This window comes from Rhinopithecus roxellana, chromosome 3, assembly GCF_007565055.1.
Source record: "Rhinopithecus roxellana isolate Shanxi Qingling chromosome 3, ASM756505v1, whole genome shotgun sequence".
Lineage (NCBI taxonomy): Eukaryota > Metazoa > Chordata > Mammalia > Primates > Cercopithecidae > Rhinopithecus > Rhinopithecus roxellana.
In genome coordinates this window covers 63093799-63112391 of record NC_044551.1, presented here as the reverse complement: position 1 = coordinate 63112391, position 18593 = coordinate 63093799, and the positions used below count along the sequence as shown (strand labels likewise).

The 18593-nt window shown below is 38.2% G+C and overlaps 1 protein-coding gene across 8 annotated transcripts in view; it reads right to left on the bottom strand.

Moving 5' to 3' along the window:
• BDP1 (B double prime 1, subunit of RNA polymerase III transcription initiation factor IIIB) overlaps positions 1-18593 on the bottom strand; it is a 118024-nt gene that overhangs the window by 47931 nt on the left and 51500 nt on the right. For 7 of the 8 annotated variants that reach the window (XR_004056349.1, XR_004056350.1, XM_010380258.2 and 4 more), the window contains 6 exons: positions 12580-14275; positions 11307-11494; positions 10344-10566; positions 8027-8205; positions 6872-7082; positions 5700-5830 (listed from right to left, as the gene is read on the bottom strand). Coding sequence is in view for 6 of the 8 variants with exons in the window: in XM_010380258.2 (XP_010378560.2) it covers positions 5700-5830; positions 6872-7082; positions 8027-8205; positions 10344-10566; positions 11307-11494; positions 12580-14275 (2628 nt within the window). In the remaining 2 variants the exon portion in view is untranslated. The remainder of the gene's footprint in view (positions 1-5699; positions 5831-6871; positions 7083-8026; positions 8206-10343; positions 10567-11306; positions 11495-12579; positions 14276-18593) is intronic. The other variant, XM_030927306.1, reaches the window with a different exon arrangement.

The window sequence follows — 18593 nt, the reverse complement described above, 5'->3', positions numbered from 1 at the left end:
GGCGTGACAGTTTTCTATACAGGATTTTTTTTTTTTTTTAATAGATGGAGTCTCGCTCTGTCGCACAGGCTGGAGTGCAGTGGCGCAATCTCAGCTCACTGCAAGCCCCGCCTCCCAAGTTCATGCCATTCTCCTACCTCAGCCTCCTGAGTAGCTGGGACTACAGGCGCCCGCCACCACACCCTGCCAATTTTTTGTATTTTTAGTACAGACAGGGTTTCACTGTGTTAGCCAGGATGGTCTCGATCTCCTGACCTCGTGATCCACCCACCTTGGCCTCCCAAAGTGCTGGAATTACAGACGTGAGCCACCATGCCTGGCCCCATACAGGAAGTTTTAAAGTCAGATCTCTCTCATCAAGAAATACAAAGGCTAAGCATAAAATAATCTGAAACACAAAAAGTTTGTTTCAAGAAACACTGCCTATGTAACTGCAGAATTTGCTAGTCTGAAAGTTATAAATCCTGAAAACTAAACTGCTTGGCCAGGCACAGCAACTCATGCCTGTAATCCCAGCATTTTGGGAGGTCAAAGCAGGACAATCACTTGAGCCCAGGTGTTCGAGACCAGCCTGGGTGACATGGTGAAACCGTCTCCACAAGAAATAAAAAAATAGCCAGGTGTGGTGGTACACACTTGCAGTCCCAGCTACTTGGGAGCTAAGGCAAGAGAATCACTTGAGTCTGGGAGATTGAAACTACAGTGAGCCGTGACTGTGCCATTGCACTCCAGCCTGGGCGACAGAGCAAGACTCTGTCTCAAAAAAAAAAAGCTAAACTGCCAATATTACTTTGTGTAAGTCACTTAAACGCTCTAGATCTATTTAGTCAATTAGAAATGAAAGCATTAGGGAAGGCTGCCCTCAAGGTCACTAGTGTTTTAAAGGCTCACTTGGAGTAAAAATCAAAATCCTTGCAATTGCCCTATATAATCTATCCATCTCTATCCTCAGCCTTTACCTCCCATACATCTACTATTCTTCCTCCTTTGCACTCTGTCCTACGTTGGCCTCTTTGCTGTTCCCCAAGCATGCCAGCACACTCTCTTCTTGCCTTAGTGCTTTGAATTGTTTCCTCTTCCCCAGGACATCCCCTAGACTCAACATACTCCTTTACTTCTTTCTTTTGTTCTTAAAGGTGCACAGCACCCCCACCTGGCTAATTTTTGTATTTCTTTTGTAGAGAGAGGGTTTTGCCATGTTGGTCAGGCTGGTCTCAAACTCCTGAGCTCAACTGATCTGCCCATCTCGGCCTCCCTAAATGCTGGGATTACAGGCATGAGCCACCACAGCTGGCCCTTCACTTCTTTTCAATGCATCCTTTTTATTTTTAGAGTGACTTTTGCTCTTGTCACCCAGGCTGGAGTGCAATGACACGATCTCGGCTCACTGCAACCTCCGCCTCCTGGGTTCAAGCGATTCTCCTGCCTCAGCCTCCCAAGTAGCTGGGATTACAGACAGGCATACACCACCATTCCTGCCTAATTTTGTATTTTTAGTAGAGATGGGGTTTCTCTATGTTGGTCAGGCTGGTCTCAAACTCCCGACCTCAGGTGATCCACCCGCCTCAGCCTCCCAAAGTGCTGGGATTACAGACGTAAGTCACCGCACCCGGCCTTCAATGCACCCTTTTAATGATGCTTTCTCTGGTCACTGCTGATTAAAAATTGAATCCCCAATCACAATACCCCCTACTCAAAACTTTATTTTTCTCTACTTATTTATCACTTATTATTCAACTTATTTCTCTTGTTTATAATCTGCTTCTCAATTAGAATATGAACTCCACAGTGATAGCCTTTTTTTCTTTGTTCATTCGTACATCATCAGCACTTAGAACAACACCTGGCACACAGCAGACACTAAAACATTTGTGGAATAAATGAGTATGTAAGGTTATTGTCAGTGGTAAAATTCTAATTTTTTTTTTTTTTTTTGAGATGGAGTCTCGCTCTGTCGCCCAGGCTTGAGTGCAGGGGCGCGATCTCCACTCACTGCAAGCTCCTCCTCCCGGGTTCATGCTATTCTCCTGCCTCAGCCTCCGGAGTAGCTCGGACCACAGGCACACGCCGTCACTCCTGGCTAATTTTTTGTATTTTTAGTAGAAATGGGGTTTCACCGTGTTAGCCAGGATGGTTTCGATCTCCTGACCCTGTGATCTGCCCACCTCAGCCTCCCAAAGTGTTGGGATTACAGGCGTAAGCCACTGCACCTGGCCAAAATTCTATAATTCTTTAAGATCAAAAAGGGATTATACATAGAAAATAATCCCATAGTTAGTAATTAGGAGAAGTGAATGATGTAAACAAAATTCATTTGCAATGTTTCCTAGACATTATCAGAGTTAAATTGCTCTGAGATCAATCATAAACCTAATCCAATATAGCATTTGTAATATAAGTGTAATGAATTTTAGTAAAAAACATTTCAATAAAATATCCAGTTTTAAAAACTGAAAAAATGGCTAAGTAAGGGAACCTAAAATTAATGTGAAATAAAAATTGGCCTTAATCTTAAAAGCAATATGGAAAGACTTTACAATGCACAGCACAGGAAACAATCAACAAAGTGAAGAGACAACCTACAGAATGGGAGAAAAAAATTCCCAACTATCCATCTCACAAAAGTTAATAACCAGAATATATAAGGAACAAAAACAACTCAATAGCAAAAAACAAATAATCTGACTAAGAATAGGCAAAAGATCTAAACAGACAGTTCTCAAAGACATACAAATGGCCAACAGGTATCTGACAAAATGTTCAACATCATTAATCATCAAGGAAACACAAATCAAAACAGCACTGAGATATCATCTCACTGCAGTTAAAATGGCTACTATTAAAAACACAAAAAATTACAAATACTGGTCAGGATGTGGAGAAAGGGGAAAACTCATATGCTGTTCATGGGAATATAAAGTAGGAATGCCATTATGGAAAAAAGTACGAAAGTTCCTCAAAAAACTAAAAATAGAACTACCATTTGATTGAGCCATCCTACTGCCAGGTATATGTCCAAAAGAAAGGAAATCAGTGTATCAAAGAGCTATCTGAACTCTCACGTTTACTGCAGTGGTATTCACAATAGCCAACACATAATATCAACCTAAGTGTCCAGCAACAAATGAATAAAAAAAGTGAGAAAGTGTGGTGAATATATATACAATGGAATATTATTTAACCATAAAAAAGAATGAAATCCTGTCATTCACAGCAACATAGATGGAACTAGAGGTCATTATGTTAGGTGAAATAAGCCAGGCACAGAAAGACAAATATTGCATGTTCTCACTCATATGTAGCAGCTTAAAAAGTGGATCTCATGGAGGTAGGGATTAGAATGGTGCTCACCAGAGACTAGGAAGGCAAGAGGGAAGGGAGTAACGAGAAGCTGATTAGTGTGTACAAAAACACAGTTAGATAGAAGGAGTAAGTTCTGGTATTCAATAGTACAGTAGGAAAAGTATAGTTAACAATCACTTATTGTATTATTTCAAAATAGCTAGAAAATTATGTTGCCAATATAAAGATAAATGTGTGCGGTGATGGATATCCCAGTTACTCTGATTGATAATTATATACTGTGTATAATGTATCAAAATATTACATGTAGTCCAAAAATACGTGTAACTATTACACATCCAAAAAAAAATGTAAGGCTTTTTAAGACAAAAAGTGGGGGGACGGGGTGGGGGCTGTAATATTGGAAAGAAAAGTAATCCAGACTGGGCACAGTGGCTCATGCCTGTAATCCCAGCACTTTGGGAGTCTGAGGTGAATGGATCACCTGAGGTCAGGAGTTCCAGACCAGGCTGGCCAACATGGTGAATCCCTGTCTCTACTAAAAATACAAAAATTAGTAGGGTGTGGTGGTAGGTGCCTGTAATCCCAACTACTCGGGAGGCTGAAGCACAAGAATTGCTTGAATCTAGGAGGCCAAGGTTGCAATGAGCCACTATCCAGTCACTGCCCTCTGAGACTCTGTCTCCAAAAAAAAAAGTAATCCATACTAAAATGAAAACTTCACATTAGAAACTTGTCTAAATGAGGCCGGGCGCGGTGGCTCAAGCCTGTAATCCCAGCACTTTGGGAGGCCGAGACGGGCGGATCACGAGGTCAGGAGATTGAGACCATCCTGGCTAACATGGTGAAACCCCGTCTCTACTAAAAAAAAAAATACAAAAAACTAGCCGGGCGAGGTGGTGGGCGCCTGTAATCCCAGCTACTCGGGAGGCTGAGGCAGGAGAATGGCGTAAACCCAGGAGGCGGAGCTTGCAGTGAGCTGAGATCCGGCCACTGCACTCCAGCCTGGGCCACAGAGCGAGACTCCGTCTCAAAAAAAAAAAAAAAAAAAGAAACTTGTCTAAATGAAAGCAAACTGCTTCAAGCATCTAAATTTAACAGAGGTCGGGCATGGGGCTCACCGTGTAATCCCAAGATTTTGGGAGGCCAAGACAGGCGGATCACTTGAGCTCAGGAGTTCAGGACCAGCCTGGGCAACCTGCTGAAACCCCATCTCTACAAAAAGATACAAAAATAATAGCCAGGCATGATGGTGTGCACCTGTGGTCCCAGCTACTCGTGGCTGAAGTGGGAGGATCACTTGAGCCCAGGAAGTTGAGGCTGCAGTGAGCTGTGACTGCACCACTGCACTCCATCCTGGGCGACACAGTGAGATACCTTGTCTCAAAAAGTAAATATAATAAAAGAAAATATAAATCAATAGCACCTGTTTCAACAGATGACCTAACATGCCCAAATTCTAGCTTCACCCAACTAGAGAGGGTAAAAAAAGGATACAATAACATCTCCTCTGCATTTCCCAGAAATGCCAAAGTCACTCTACCTAATTAAAGGAAGCTGAAATATTTAAAGTATATTCTTAAGTGCTGAAAACATCCTGGAGGAAAATTAATAAATACTTCACTAAAACATGTTCTAGTTACAAAGACGGTAAATTAGATGGACCAAGAACTATACACAGAAAGGAAAGGCGTTTTTACTAAAGAACACATCTTGCTTTAATATCAATAATAATAAGGCAGATAGCAAGTAATAAATAAAAGTGGTAATGTTAAAACTTCTTCATCCTACTAGCTCATCTCATATAAAAGATATCATTCTTACCATTTGGCTTTGATACAGTTACCTCTAAATATAGTATACAGTAAGTACTTTATAGCACTACCTATTAATGAATTTTAGTCAATAGGTTATAAACATCTTTTGTTTTGTATTTGTTATTTTTATAGAGACGAGGTCTCACTATGTTGCCCAGGCTGGTCTTGAACTCCTGGACTCAAGCGATTCTCTCGTCTTGGTTTCCCAAAGTGCTGGGATTACAGGCGTGAACCACTGCGCCTGGCCTGAATTTCTAAAAAAGATACAAAGAACTTAAGAATCTTTGTCTACTATTAAAAGTTTAGTTTCAGTACCAAAAAGTAGGATGCTTGTCAAACTTTTCAGAGAAATTACATATATTTAAGAGAATATCACATACTTAAGAGAATATCAGCCATGCAATTCATACAGTATTCGAGAAGCAGATTTAAAAGACTCTCTAGTATCAAAAGTATTTATTACTTTACCCTTTTAACATTTTCAGGATGTGAAGTTATTAATATACAAAGTCAACTATGCAAAAATATAACCTTTATCTTTGAAAAGTCTTATGTTTTTCTCATTAAAAGCAAACTCACCTGATTGTTTCATCTGTTTTGTTAATATGAAGGTTTTCTACAAGAACCACCTGACTCTGATTTTCACACATTCTGTGTTCTGAAACTATGGAAGATGGAACTTCAATTTCAGTTTCAATTTGAGGATTTGACTGAAAAGACAAAATCCTATTAGTATGTTATTTTTATAGCAGAATATACCTCTTAAAATATTTCCATCATTAAGAAAGATATTTGGTTTTCTAAAATCCCTTTTCTTCTTTAAATTCTTATTTATTTATTTCAAAATAGTCTCATCATACTGCCCAGGTTGGTCTCAAACTCCTAAGCTCAAGTGATCCTCCTTCCTCAGCCTCCTGAGTAACTGGGATTACAGGCACATACCACCATTGGTGGTTAATTCTTTAAAATTAGATTCAAACTGGATATGTAATGTTCATATTCTGTTGCCAAAACGAGGATGCCTAGTTCAGAGAGAAGTTTCAAAGATTATTGCAATAATATGTTTACATAATACTTTGAAACCTATAATAGTCACCTGCTATGAAATTAAAAATAAACAAAAGTTTAATTTTTTTTTTAAAAAAGAGCTTTTTGGTTCAAATAAAGATTATTTTAAACCCAGACTTTGCACTGCTAAAGAGAAAAATAAGAACTACCTAAAATGAACATTTTTAGGCATTACACTACTTAGACTTTTTTCCTAATACCAAAAGTCCCATCAATAAGAGATTAAACTGTCATTCAAAACAGCACGTTATACAGCAAAAATGATGTAACTAACATATTTATTGATCCAGAAAGCCACTTAACATAGTATTAAGTGAGTAACAGAAAGTTATAATATGTAATGACTTTATTGCTTAAATCTGCATAAATGTGCATGTATGTGTGCATGGAAATACATCCAGTAAGATATGTCAAAGGTTTTCAGTGGTTATCTCAGAGTAAGATCTGTGGTATTTATTATATTATTTTGTCTTTTACGATGAACAGCTTCATTAATTTTAAAAGAAATACATTTTTTCACTTAAAAAAAAAAAAATCCAGAAGAGCAAATCTGAAACAAAACTGGAAACTGTATTCATTGAGTAGAATAAGTGTCAGATGCCTGTATTTCTAAGCCATGTCTGAGCTATAACTTATTTTAAATGCATTAAAAGGCTCAATTTAATTACATAACAATAACTCACTGCAGTTAAGATTTTCTTCTCGGTTTCATCTTTTCGTAATACTGTTCTTTCTTCCTTAATTATGCCTTTGGCATCATCTTTGTCTACTATTTGCCTCTGTCCTGTCTTTCTTACATTTGGTCTCGGTCTCTGAAGTCGGCCCCTTACTGGTCGAGCAGTTTGGATAACACTTTCCTTCACTTCTTGCTGGAAAGTGTTTATATTATTAGTCCTAAACAAGAGCACAGGGAGAAAGTCAGGGCACTTGACTGTAAAAGTTGAAAACCAACGTAAAAATGTAAAATTTGGATCTCCTCTAATAAACGCTCTAAAAAATACTCTGTACCATCAAAGGGAAATTGCTTTCTGATTATAAACATCTTACTTTACAAAAGAAAACAGTTATTTCAATTCTCAAAAGGTAATAAACTTATAATAATATGCCTAGAGTAGCTAAATATACAGACAGAATGGTGGTTGCCAGGAGCTGGAAGAAGAGGAGAATAAGTTAATATTTAATGGGTAGAGAGTTTCATTTTACAAAGATGAAAAATAAAGTCTAGAGATGAATGGTGGTGGCAACGGAACAATAATGTGAATACACTTAAACCCACTGCACATTAAAAAATAGTTAAAAAGGTAAATTTTATGTTATGAGTATTTCACCAATTTTTAAAAGGTAATGAATATATATAGCTCATATACATACAGGCTAAGCAGCCCTCATCCAAAATGCTCAGGACCAGAAATGTTTCAGATTTCAGACTTTTTTAGATTTGGAAATATTTGCATTATACTTATCAGTTGAGCATCCCTACTTTGAAAATCCAAAATGCTCCACTGAGCATTTCTTTTGAGCATCATATCAGCTCTCAAAAAGTTTTAGATTGTGGAGCATTTCAGAATTTTTTATTAGGGATGCTCAGCCTATAGTTTTTAAATGCATTGCTTGGTATAGGCTCTTACACAGCTGACAATGCAGATAAGCAGGCAACCATTAGATGGTGTTGAATTCAATCTGATATTATATTTTAGGCAGTCTGCTGTATCAATAAAATTAAAACAATATTCTTTATGTTCACTTTTTAAATGAATTAACATATCTCAATAAAAATGAGAAATATTTAAAACAAGTATCTCTCTTATTTTATATTTTCAAAGAAAATCATTGTTTACCCCATAGAAACAACTAAGTCATTTTCCTGGGCTTGTGCTGACTGAGACTCCTCTTTAGGTTCACAAGAATTTGAAGATGAAAGGTTCTTTTCAGTCTGTGTACATGGCAATATCACAGCCTCCTCATTCCTGTGACCTGATGTGTCTTTTTCTCTTGTTATCATTAGGGAAGCTTCATCCTAAAAGGTAGAAAACAAAATTTCATTCAGGGTTGCTAAAAGTATAAGGAAATAAGAACTTTCTTATTCTATTAGTACAAGTATAAACTGATACCATCTTTGTAAAGAATAATAAGTTAGTCTATACCAAAATTCTAAATTCCCAGCAATTCCACTTCTAGAAATGTATCTTATAAATACTCAACAAGTACAAATATACACACAAAAATATTTATTGTAATAATTTAAGCACCACCTCCCTCACCGGGAAAGACAAACAAAAAATCAGAAATAAGACAGATCTATCATTAGGGGACTGAATAAATAAATTTTAATTTCTTTTTTTTTTTTTTTTTGAGACGGAGTCTCGCTCTGTCACCCAGGCTGGAGTGCAGTGGCCAGATCTCAGCTCACTGCAAGCTCCGCCTCCCAGGTTCACGCCATTCTCCTGCCTCAGCCTCCCGAGTAGCTGGGACTACAGGCGCCCGCCACCTCGCCCGGCTAGTTTTTTGTATTTTTAGTAGAGACGGGGTTTCACCGTGTTAGCCAGGATGGTCTCAATCTCCTGACCTCGTGATCCGCCCATCTCGGCCTCCCAAAGTGCTGGGGATTACAGGCTTGAGCCACCGCGCCCGGCCTAATTTCTTTACAATGCAATACTACCTGATCATTTAAAAGAAGATATATCTCTTTGTACTGATCTAAAAAGAAGCTCACAATATTGTAGGTGGAAAAATCAGAAGGCAAAAATTAATGTCATTTTGGAAAACAATAAAAATACCTTCCCATTTTATTATTTTAAAACTGTAAGACCTGTAATCCCAGCACTTTAGGAGGCCGAGACGGGTGGATCACGAGGTCAGGAGATCGAGGCTATCCTGGCTAACACGGTGAAACCCCGTCTCTACTAAAAATACAAAAAAATTAGCCGGGCGAGGTGGCAGGCGCCTGTAGTCCCAGCTACTCGGGAGGCTGAGGCAGGAGAATGGCGTGAACCCGGGAGGCGGAGCTTGCAGTGAGCTGAGATCTGGCCACCCCACTCCAGCCTGGGCGACAGAGCGAGACTCCGTCTCAAAAAAAAAAAAAAAAAAAAAAAAAAAAAAACTGTAAGACCAAAAAGTTTAAGTGGATATATTCAAAATTGCTGTATGATTAACTTGGGGGAAAGGGATGTGACATTATAAGACTTTCACTTTTTAGAATACATATATTTTTCCAAATTGAAATTTCTACAATCAGAAAGTATAATACAAATGTAACTTACCTTTTATGAATATAAGCATAGGAGAAAAGGTACAAATGTTGATGCACAGTAAAGTACTGAGCTGTTTTAAGATGTCAAATAAGAGTTTTAATTCTAAAAAGGACTTTATATGTGGAAAACATTCAGTTTATAATTATTCATTTCATTTCAACGTTTTTGATGGTATATCACACAATTTTAATCTGTTATGGACCAAGTTAATAAAGTAAACAAAATATCACCTTTAACTCAAATCAACCTTTTAACTCTTCATTTCACCTTCACAACAGACTGAAATAAAAAACTATTATTCTTGCCAGGGGCCATGGCTCAGCGTAATCCCAGTACTTTGGGAGGCCAAAGCAGGCGAATCACGAGGTCAGGAGTTCGAGATCAGCTGTGAACCCCGTCTCTACTAAAAATACAAAAAAAAAAAATTAGCCGGGCATGGCAGTGCATGCCTATAGTCCCAGCATTCAGGAGGCTGAGGCAGGAGAATCGCTTGAACCCGGGAGGTGGAGGTTGCAGTGAGCCAAGATTGCACCACTACACTCCAGCTTGGGAACAGAGTGAGACTTCATCTCAAAAAAAATAAAAAAATAAAAACACTATTATTGTCATTTTTTCTATGAAGAAAATTATTTCGTCAATGGTCACAAACCCAGAACGGGAACCAGAGCCCAGACCTCCTAAACGCTTTCCCACAACATGCTTGCCCATTATCAGGTATCTGAGATTCTTACACAAATTGTGTGGAACGATGAGGCACATTAAGCATGGGAGCAACATTACATGCAGCAAAAATTACAGAAATATTTGTAAAATTTTAATGCCAGGTGCTTTTATTAGCCCTAATAATTTAAAACAAACAAACAAAAAACCCACACACAGAACTTCCATCTTAAATATTACTCACATGTTGAGAAGGGAGAGTATCAGCTTGTTCATTATTTTCTTGCATCACAATAGTCTCCATTTTCTTGGTTTCTGATTTCTTCTCATATATATTTTTTTCTGATTCTGTAGTCTCTCTCTTCAAAGCTGCTCTTGCTAAGTTTGGTTTTGGTCTTTTGAATCTACTCCTCACAAAAGGTGCTGGTTTAATTTCAAGTGACTTCTGTTCTTGAGGAAGAGATCTACTTTTGGAACAAGGATTATCAAGCTTTAGAATGAACTGAAGGGGCAGGGGAAACAGAGTCTCAGTACAACCTTAGAGACTGGCAGTAAACATGTTAATTTTTTTTTTTTTTTTTTTTGGAGACAGGGTCTTGTTCTGTCCCCCAGGCTGGAGTGCAATGACACAATCATACCTCACTGCAGCCTTGACCTCTGCAGGCTCAGGTGATCCTCACATCTGAGTCTCCCAAGTAGCTGGGACTACAGGCATGTGCCACTACACCCAGCTAGTTTTTGTATTTTTTGTAGAGATGGGGTTGCTACAGCCTGTTGCCCAGGCTGGTCTCAAACTCCTGGGCTCAAAGGATTCACCCTTTTGAATTGCTACGATTAGAGGTGTGAGCCACCGTACTTGGCCTAATTCCAATTCTTAACAGGAAAACAAATCGAACTATCTGGCAGATCCTGAAAACCATGAATGGTACAATCCAGGTATGAGCCTAGGAATTATATCATCTCTGCACAAACAAAACATAAGTCTATCAAACCTGTATTGATTTAAGACTGTTACGTACAATTTTGTATGTCAGTAACTTTCACAACTGACTTGTCAGAGTGACCTCAATCCTCTCTCCCAGTCTTCCCAAAACTATCTTAAAATCTCTAACACTATCCTGTATATGTTATACCTTAAAACCTCACTTAGTTTAACATAATCTGCAACTATAACTTAATATCTTTTTCTTTAAAAACACACTGGTACCTTAAATTAATATCTGAAAACGGCTCTGGAACATCTGGAGATCGAATCCCCAGGACTTCTGTTTTACCAGATTCATGAGTCTGTGAAGAAATCCTGAAACGACTGAAGTGACTTGATACTTCTTTTTCAGAATCTCTTTTTTCTTCTACAGGTGTGTGCATCATCGACAGTACTTCACTGCTAATGTTCTAGAGAAACAGTCATGGTAAATCAGCACACATAAAAGATTATTTAAACATCTTATATACTTAAAACAAAAGTCTACTAAATTCTGAACACTTTCCTTTAACAATTTAGAAGTTTTTAATTTTTAAATAAAATTTAATTTCCAAATGGTAAAATTAGGAATTCAGGAAACCCTTTTAATGTTGCAATTTATTACTTTTCCAAACCACAAATGTCATTACCTATTTATAAAAGTTAGAAAAAAAAAAAAAAGTCCTTGAAAATGTTAGAAGATCATCAACTTCAAAGTAACTTGCAAAAACAAAAAGAACTTTTAGAAGTCAAGTCAGGTGGGGCAAGAAATAAAAGCAGATGCAGATGTGGCCAAAATAAATAATGTGTGTTCACGCTAGGGTTAGTACAAAGTCAGTCTAATTTCCTATTCTTCTTTTACCTAAAAGAGTTACTTCAAATGACATTAAGAACAGTAACATTTTTGGGACCTCAAACCTAAGCCAAAAGAAAAGTTTGATCCTTGCCCATCTGACTTAGAGGAAAAAAACAATAATAATAGTGACTTTTTCACAGTTAAAAATAGTTTTTTTTTTTTGTTTTTCATTTCTTTTTGAGACAGGGTCTTACTCTGTCACCCAGGGTGGAGTACAATGGCACAATCACAGCTCACTGCAGCCTCAACCTCCAGGGCTCAAGCAATCCTCTCACCTCAGCCTCCCAAGTAGCTGGGACTACAGGCTTGCACCTCATTATATTTTATTTTATTTTATTTATTATTATTATTTTTTTAGAGACAAGGTCTCCCTATGTTGCCCAGGCTGGTCTCAAACTCCTGGGCTCAAGTAATCCTCCCATTTTAGCCTCCCAAAGTATTGGGTTTAGAGGTGTGCCCAGCCTAAGTTATCTTTTTAAAAAAGAACATACAGTTTCCTCAAGGCACTGAAACACAGAAACTTAGGGCTACAAAAGACTTTAGACTTTTAGAGATAAGTGTTGTTGGACTTAAGGACAAAATAATCATGGAATTATTTTGGTAACTTTCCTCTGAAAAAAAGCATTCAAAAAAACTTTTAAAGGACAGAAAAATACATACTTTAATATCTAGTGAAGGCATAGCACTGCAGTCATTGCTACCGCTCTGCATTAAATGTGTCTCAGTTTGTCTCGAGGTACTGGTCTCCTCTAGTTCATTTTCCCTTGGAGAAATGTCTGTTTTTCCAGTTTTTTTCAATTCTGCCACCTTTTCCTCAGTAACACAGATCTCTTCAGATCCTCTCTCTCTAAAATTTTCTCTTCCAGTTTCTTTCATATCTGTCTCCATTTCTTCAATGACAGCCATCTTTCCTGATACTTTCTCCATCATGGAAATGTCTCTTTTTCCAGTTTCTTTCAAATCAATCTCCTTTTCCCTTATAGCACTGATCTCTGCTAGCACCTTTTCCCTTTGGGAAATTTCTTCTCTAATTTCTTTCAAATCTGTCTCCATTTTACCTACAGGCCTGACCTCCTCTGGGCCATTTTCCTGTGGGGTTATTTCTCTTTTAGTTTCTTCCACATCTATCTCTATTTTCTCAGCAGCATCAATCACCTCTGGTGTCTTCTCCCTTGGGAAACTCTCTCTTTCAGTTGCTTTCAAATCTGTCTCCATTTCATCTACAGGTTTGACCTCCTCTGGGCCATTTTCCTCTGGGGATATTTCTCTTCTTCCAGTTTCTTCCAAATCTTTGTCTATTTTCTCAGTGGCATCAATCATCTCTGGTGTCTTCTCCCTTGGGGAAATCTCCCTTCCAGTTGCTTTCAAATCTGTCTCCATTTCACCTACAGGCTTGACCTCTTCTAGGCCATTTTCCTGTGGGGATATTTCTCTTTCAGTTTCTTTCAAATCTATCTCTATTTCCTCAGTGGCATCAATCACCTCTGGTGTCTTCTCCCTTGGGGAACTCTCTCTTCCAGCTGCTTTCAAATCCGTCTCCATTTCACCTAGAGGCTTGACCTCCTCTGGGCCATTTTCCTGTGGGGATATTTCTCTTTCAGTTTCTTCCAAATCTATCTCTATTTCCTCAGTAGTATCAATCACCTCTGGTGTCTTCTCTCTTGGGGAACTCTCTCTTCCAGTTGCTTTCAAATCTGTCTCCATTTCATCTACAGGCTTGACCTCCTCTGGGCCATTTTCCTTTGGGGATATTTTTCTTCTTCCAGCGTCTTCCAAATCTTTGTCTATTTCCTGAGTGGCATCAATCACCTCTGGTGTCTTCTCCCTTGGGGAACTCTCATTTCCAGTTGCTTTTAAATTTGTCTCCATTTCACCTACAGGCTTGACCTCCTCTGGGTCATTTTCATGTGGGGGTATTTCTCTTCTTCCAGTTTCTCCCAAATCTTTGTCTATTTCCTTAGTGGCATCAATCACCTCTGGTGTCCTCTCCCTTAAACAAATCTCTCTTCTCCTTGCTTTCAAACCTGTCTCCATTTCCCTGGTGACATCAATCACATCTAGAATCTTCTCCCTGGGAGAAATGGCTCTTCTTCCAGTTTCTTTTAAATCTGACTGCATTTCTTTAGTAGTACTAATCTCTGCTGGTACCATCTCCTTTGGTGAGGTGTCTGGTCTTACAGTTTCTCTCAATGCTGCTGTCATTTCCCCAGAGACAAGAATCTTCTCTAGTACCTCTTCTTTTGAGGAAATTTCTCTCCTTCCAGTTCCTCTTCCGATATTTGGCTTTGGTTTCTGAAATCGAGTCCTTAGAATTGGGACTTGATTAAGTTTATTTGCTTTATTATTCTCTTGAATGCTATAAAAAAAAAAAAAAAGGAGGGGCACACAATCAAGTTTTAAACCAGACTGCCTGCTAAAGAGATGATGTTTGAGAAATCACTACAGAAACACCAGAAACTCTCAAATTCAAAAAAATTAAGGAAGCCCTAGGAATCTCTGGGTAAAATTTAAAAATTAAAAGAAAAAAATCCCACCTTTTGAAATCAAAGCAAAAAGTTTAAATATATATACCTAGTAAAGTCAATCAGTATAGAAGCTATTTGATCCTAATCTCTTTCCAATTGTCATTCACGCTACCATTTGCAAATACCGACTAGGAAGACTCTCCAGTTCCCTGCATTGGAGCCAGATTAATGTATGTCTGCTATTTCTACCTCTTCATCCCTTCTATCTTTTACACAGACAAACGCTTTGCCAAAATAGACCTGACCACCTCAAATACCTGGATACAAGTATGACTTGACTAAGATTAAATCTTAGGACTACAAATGAGGTCTGCCCTCTTCACCTTTTAAAATCAATTTTATATGAGATTTCCCATACACATGTTTCTCTAAGAGCTTGTTATTTCATAACATAAGTAAAGAATAAAAGGAAAGACTAAATACACAATGTTTTGCTGAATGCTATTGGGCAGACAATCACTATCCAAAACAAGCACCTTGCTCTCCAGAAAAGCAGCAGCACTTTTTGTTTTGCTTTCTGTTTATTATAATAGATGGTGAAATCAATAAACATATAAATAAATGAAAGAGCTTTTATATGACTGGTAAGGAAAAGTTATTAATATTGGGCAAAAGCTAGATCCAATGAAACACTAGATTAGATTTATTCAGCCATGTCAGACTGAACAGGTATGTAACTATACATACAACAGCTTAAAAAAAGACGAGCTGGGCATGATGCCTCATGCCTGTACTCCCAGCACTTTGGGAAGCTGAAGCAGATGGCTCGAGCCCAGGAGTTTTTGGTAGAAATCCCATCTCTACCAAAACAAAACAAAACCCAAAATCAGTCAGGTGAGGTAGCGTGCACCTGTAGTCCCAGCTATTCAGGAGGCTGAGGTGGGAGGATCACCTGAGCCCAGGAAGGATGACGGTGCAGTAATCCATGATCATGCCACTGCACTCCAGACTGAGCAACAGAGCAGGATCCCGTCTCAAAACAAACAAACAAAAAACAAAAACAAATAAGCAAAACATTTACTTGAAAGTATGCTAGGCTGGGCATGGTGGCTCAGCCTGTAATCCCAGCATTTTGGAAGGTTGAGACAGGTGGATCACTTGAGGTCAAGAGTTCGAGACCAGCCTGGCCAACATGGTGAAACACTGTCTCTACTGAAAATACAAAAATTAGCAGGGCGTGGTGGCGCACGCCTGTAATCTCAGCTACACAGGAGGCTGAGGCAGGAAAATAGCTGGAACCCACGAAGCGGAGGTTGCAGTGAGCCAAGATCATGCCACTGCACTCCAGCCTGGGCGACAGAGTGAGACTCTGTCTCAAAAAAAAAAAAAAAACAAAACAAAACAAAAACAAAAACAAAAAGTATGCTATTGTTGCTACTGTTTGTTTCAACATCTTCAGGTCCTAAACTATCCTTCCTCACTGAAATAACTGTTTTCAATAATGCAATTTTTGATACTATAAGACAGGTCCTTAGGAGTAAGATTGCTTTTCAAGTTGTATTTGTTTACGTAACTTAAGTGTTTATATCCATCATTAATGTTAGTAATTGACAATGTTAAATGTAAAATTAACAGCAATCAATAAAGGAAATTTAATTTGATTAGTACAGAATGGACTGAATTCCATTTTCTGATTTATGACACTTTTCATCTCCATCCAGAAACATCTAGCTTTTAGTGAGATTACTATGCTAGCAATCTTGGTTTGGGTATCATGGGAAGAGATAAACTATCTTTACAAAGTCACATTTTGAAAACAGGCATATTATTTAAACACATAAATGCTTGAAGCAAAGGCTTTATTAATAATTTCATTATTTCAACATCAGTTCAGATTGTAAGATACAGATACGCAATGTTATAACTATATTCTATGTGCTTAGATTTTTTAAACTGCCATTCCAGCAAAGCATTAGATTGTTTCTAAGTAACAAAAGAAGTACAGAATTAACTGAAGGGCAGTATCTGAGACTGGATATCAGATATAAAATTGAACTAGATTATTTCTCAAAATATGCAGTGGATCTACAAACTTTCCTCAGATCACAAATTTGAGAAGGAAGGCAAAGCAAGAGGACCACGAATGGAGAATATAAGATATGGAATGAGCACAGAACTATAAATGTGCTTTAAGGTCTGCATATGTGTTTTTCTAAAACACAGAGTTTAAGAATCTATAAAATATTCATGGCCAGGCACGATGGCTCACACCTATAATCCCAGCACTTTGGGAGGCCGAGGAAGGAGAATCCCTTCAGCCCAAGAGTTCAAGACCAGCTTGGGCAACATGGCAAAACCCTGTTTCTACAAAAAATTTAAAAATTAGCCAGACGTGGTGGCAAGCACCTATTGTCCCAGCTACTTGGGAGGCTGAGGCAAGAGGATCAATTGAGCCCAAGAGGTCGAGGCTGCAGTGAGCCATGATCGCGCCACTGTACTCCAGCCTGGATGCAAGAGCAAGACCCTGTCTTTAAAAAAATGCGTGTGTCTGCGTGTGTTTCAAACATATAAATGTGTGTATATATATGTTTCAAATATATACATATATAAACCTCCAAAGGAACATCACCAATCATGACAAAAATCTTAAAATATTTGTATGAAGTAGATAAGATGCAAAATTAACCTAGAAGATTAAATTTCAAAGAAATATTCACTAGTTTATCTAGTAAAGTACCTTTTTTATATAGAGATGGGGTCTTGCTATGTTGTCCAGGCTTGTCTTGAGCTCCTGGCCTCAAGTGATCCTCCCGTCTCAGCCTCCCAAAGTGCTGGGATTATAGGTGTGAGTCACCATGCCCAGGCTAAAGAATTTTTAATGCATTCTTTAAGAGACTGTTTTCCTACTATCTTTTTCTCTTACATAGCATCTTGAACAGGCCAACATATTTGGAGTAGGGGAGGGGGAAAACTTTCTGCTAGACATAGATAGATGTATAATTTGATAAAACACAGAATCTTAGAATTGCTTTTGAAGATTTTGGAGATTCAAAGGCCAGAAAGATCACATGACAAAGCAGAAATGACACTACCCACGGAGAGGAAAGTTGTTGAGATCAGACTGAATATTAGTTACAATGTCCACCAGCATTCTAAAACCCAGAGGCCATTCAGAAAAGTTTAATTTTCTACTAAGCCACAGTATCTATTAAAAGACTCTAGCTTAAACTGAAAAAATATAAATAAAAATAATTTGTTAGCTATCTGTAATTAAAATCCATATCAGAGATATGTAACAAGCAATGTAGTCATACAAACTTCTACCTAGAGACTGTGTGCACATTAGTAAAATAATCGGGGCAGTGGGGAGGAATAAGAAGCAAAGGAATACTGAAGGCAACAAGAAATAAATAAATTTTTTTGTCTTCCAATAAAGATGTTTAAAGTAGTTCAGGAAACCTAGCTTTCACTCTCAGGTTAGGTAATTTTCTTTTCTGGAGGAACAGGAGTCTGTCTCACTTTGCTGCCCTGGCTGGAGGAAAGTGGCACAATCATAGCTCCCTGCAGCTTCTAATTCCTGGGCTCGAGCAAGCCTCTTCCTTCAGCCTTCCATGTAGCTAGATAGGCATGAGCCGCCATGCCCAGCTAGGTACTATTTAAACAGGTTAACACAGCTGTAAGAAAGTATAGCATAGGCTAGTCTTTAAATGTAAAGACTGGTAAAATATCAATTATTGAAACTGGACAGCAGGTATATGGGAGTCCACTACTGCGCTTTTGTGCACATTAAACATTTCCAAAACGAAAAGTTGAAACAGTATACTAGTAATTCCATCAGCCTGGTTTGGTACCCTCCAAGGAAGAAGTAAAAAATAGAAAAGGCTTTGGCTATAAGCAGTATGGGTTTCTATACATAAGTTTTAAATAAAATACAGAAATCTTAAATAAAGGCAATATGTGCTCAATCTAATTCCAAAGAAACAAATATTTTAAAAATAAGTAGTATTTTGCATTTGAACATAAACATATAATTTAATACACATGTTAAGTGATAAGGCTGGCTGGGTGTGATGGCTCACACCTGTAATCCCAGCACTTTAGGAGGCCAAGGCAGGTGGATCACTTGAGGTCAGGAGTTTGAGACCAGCCTGGCCAACATGGTAAAACCCTGTCTCTACTAAAAATACAAAAATTAGCTGGGTTGGTGGC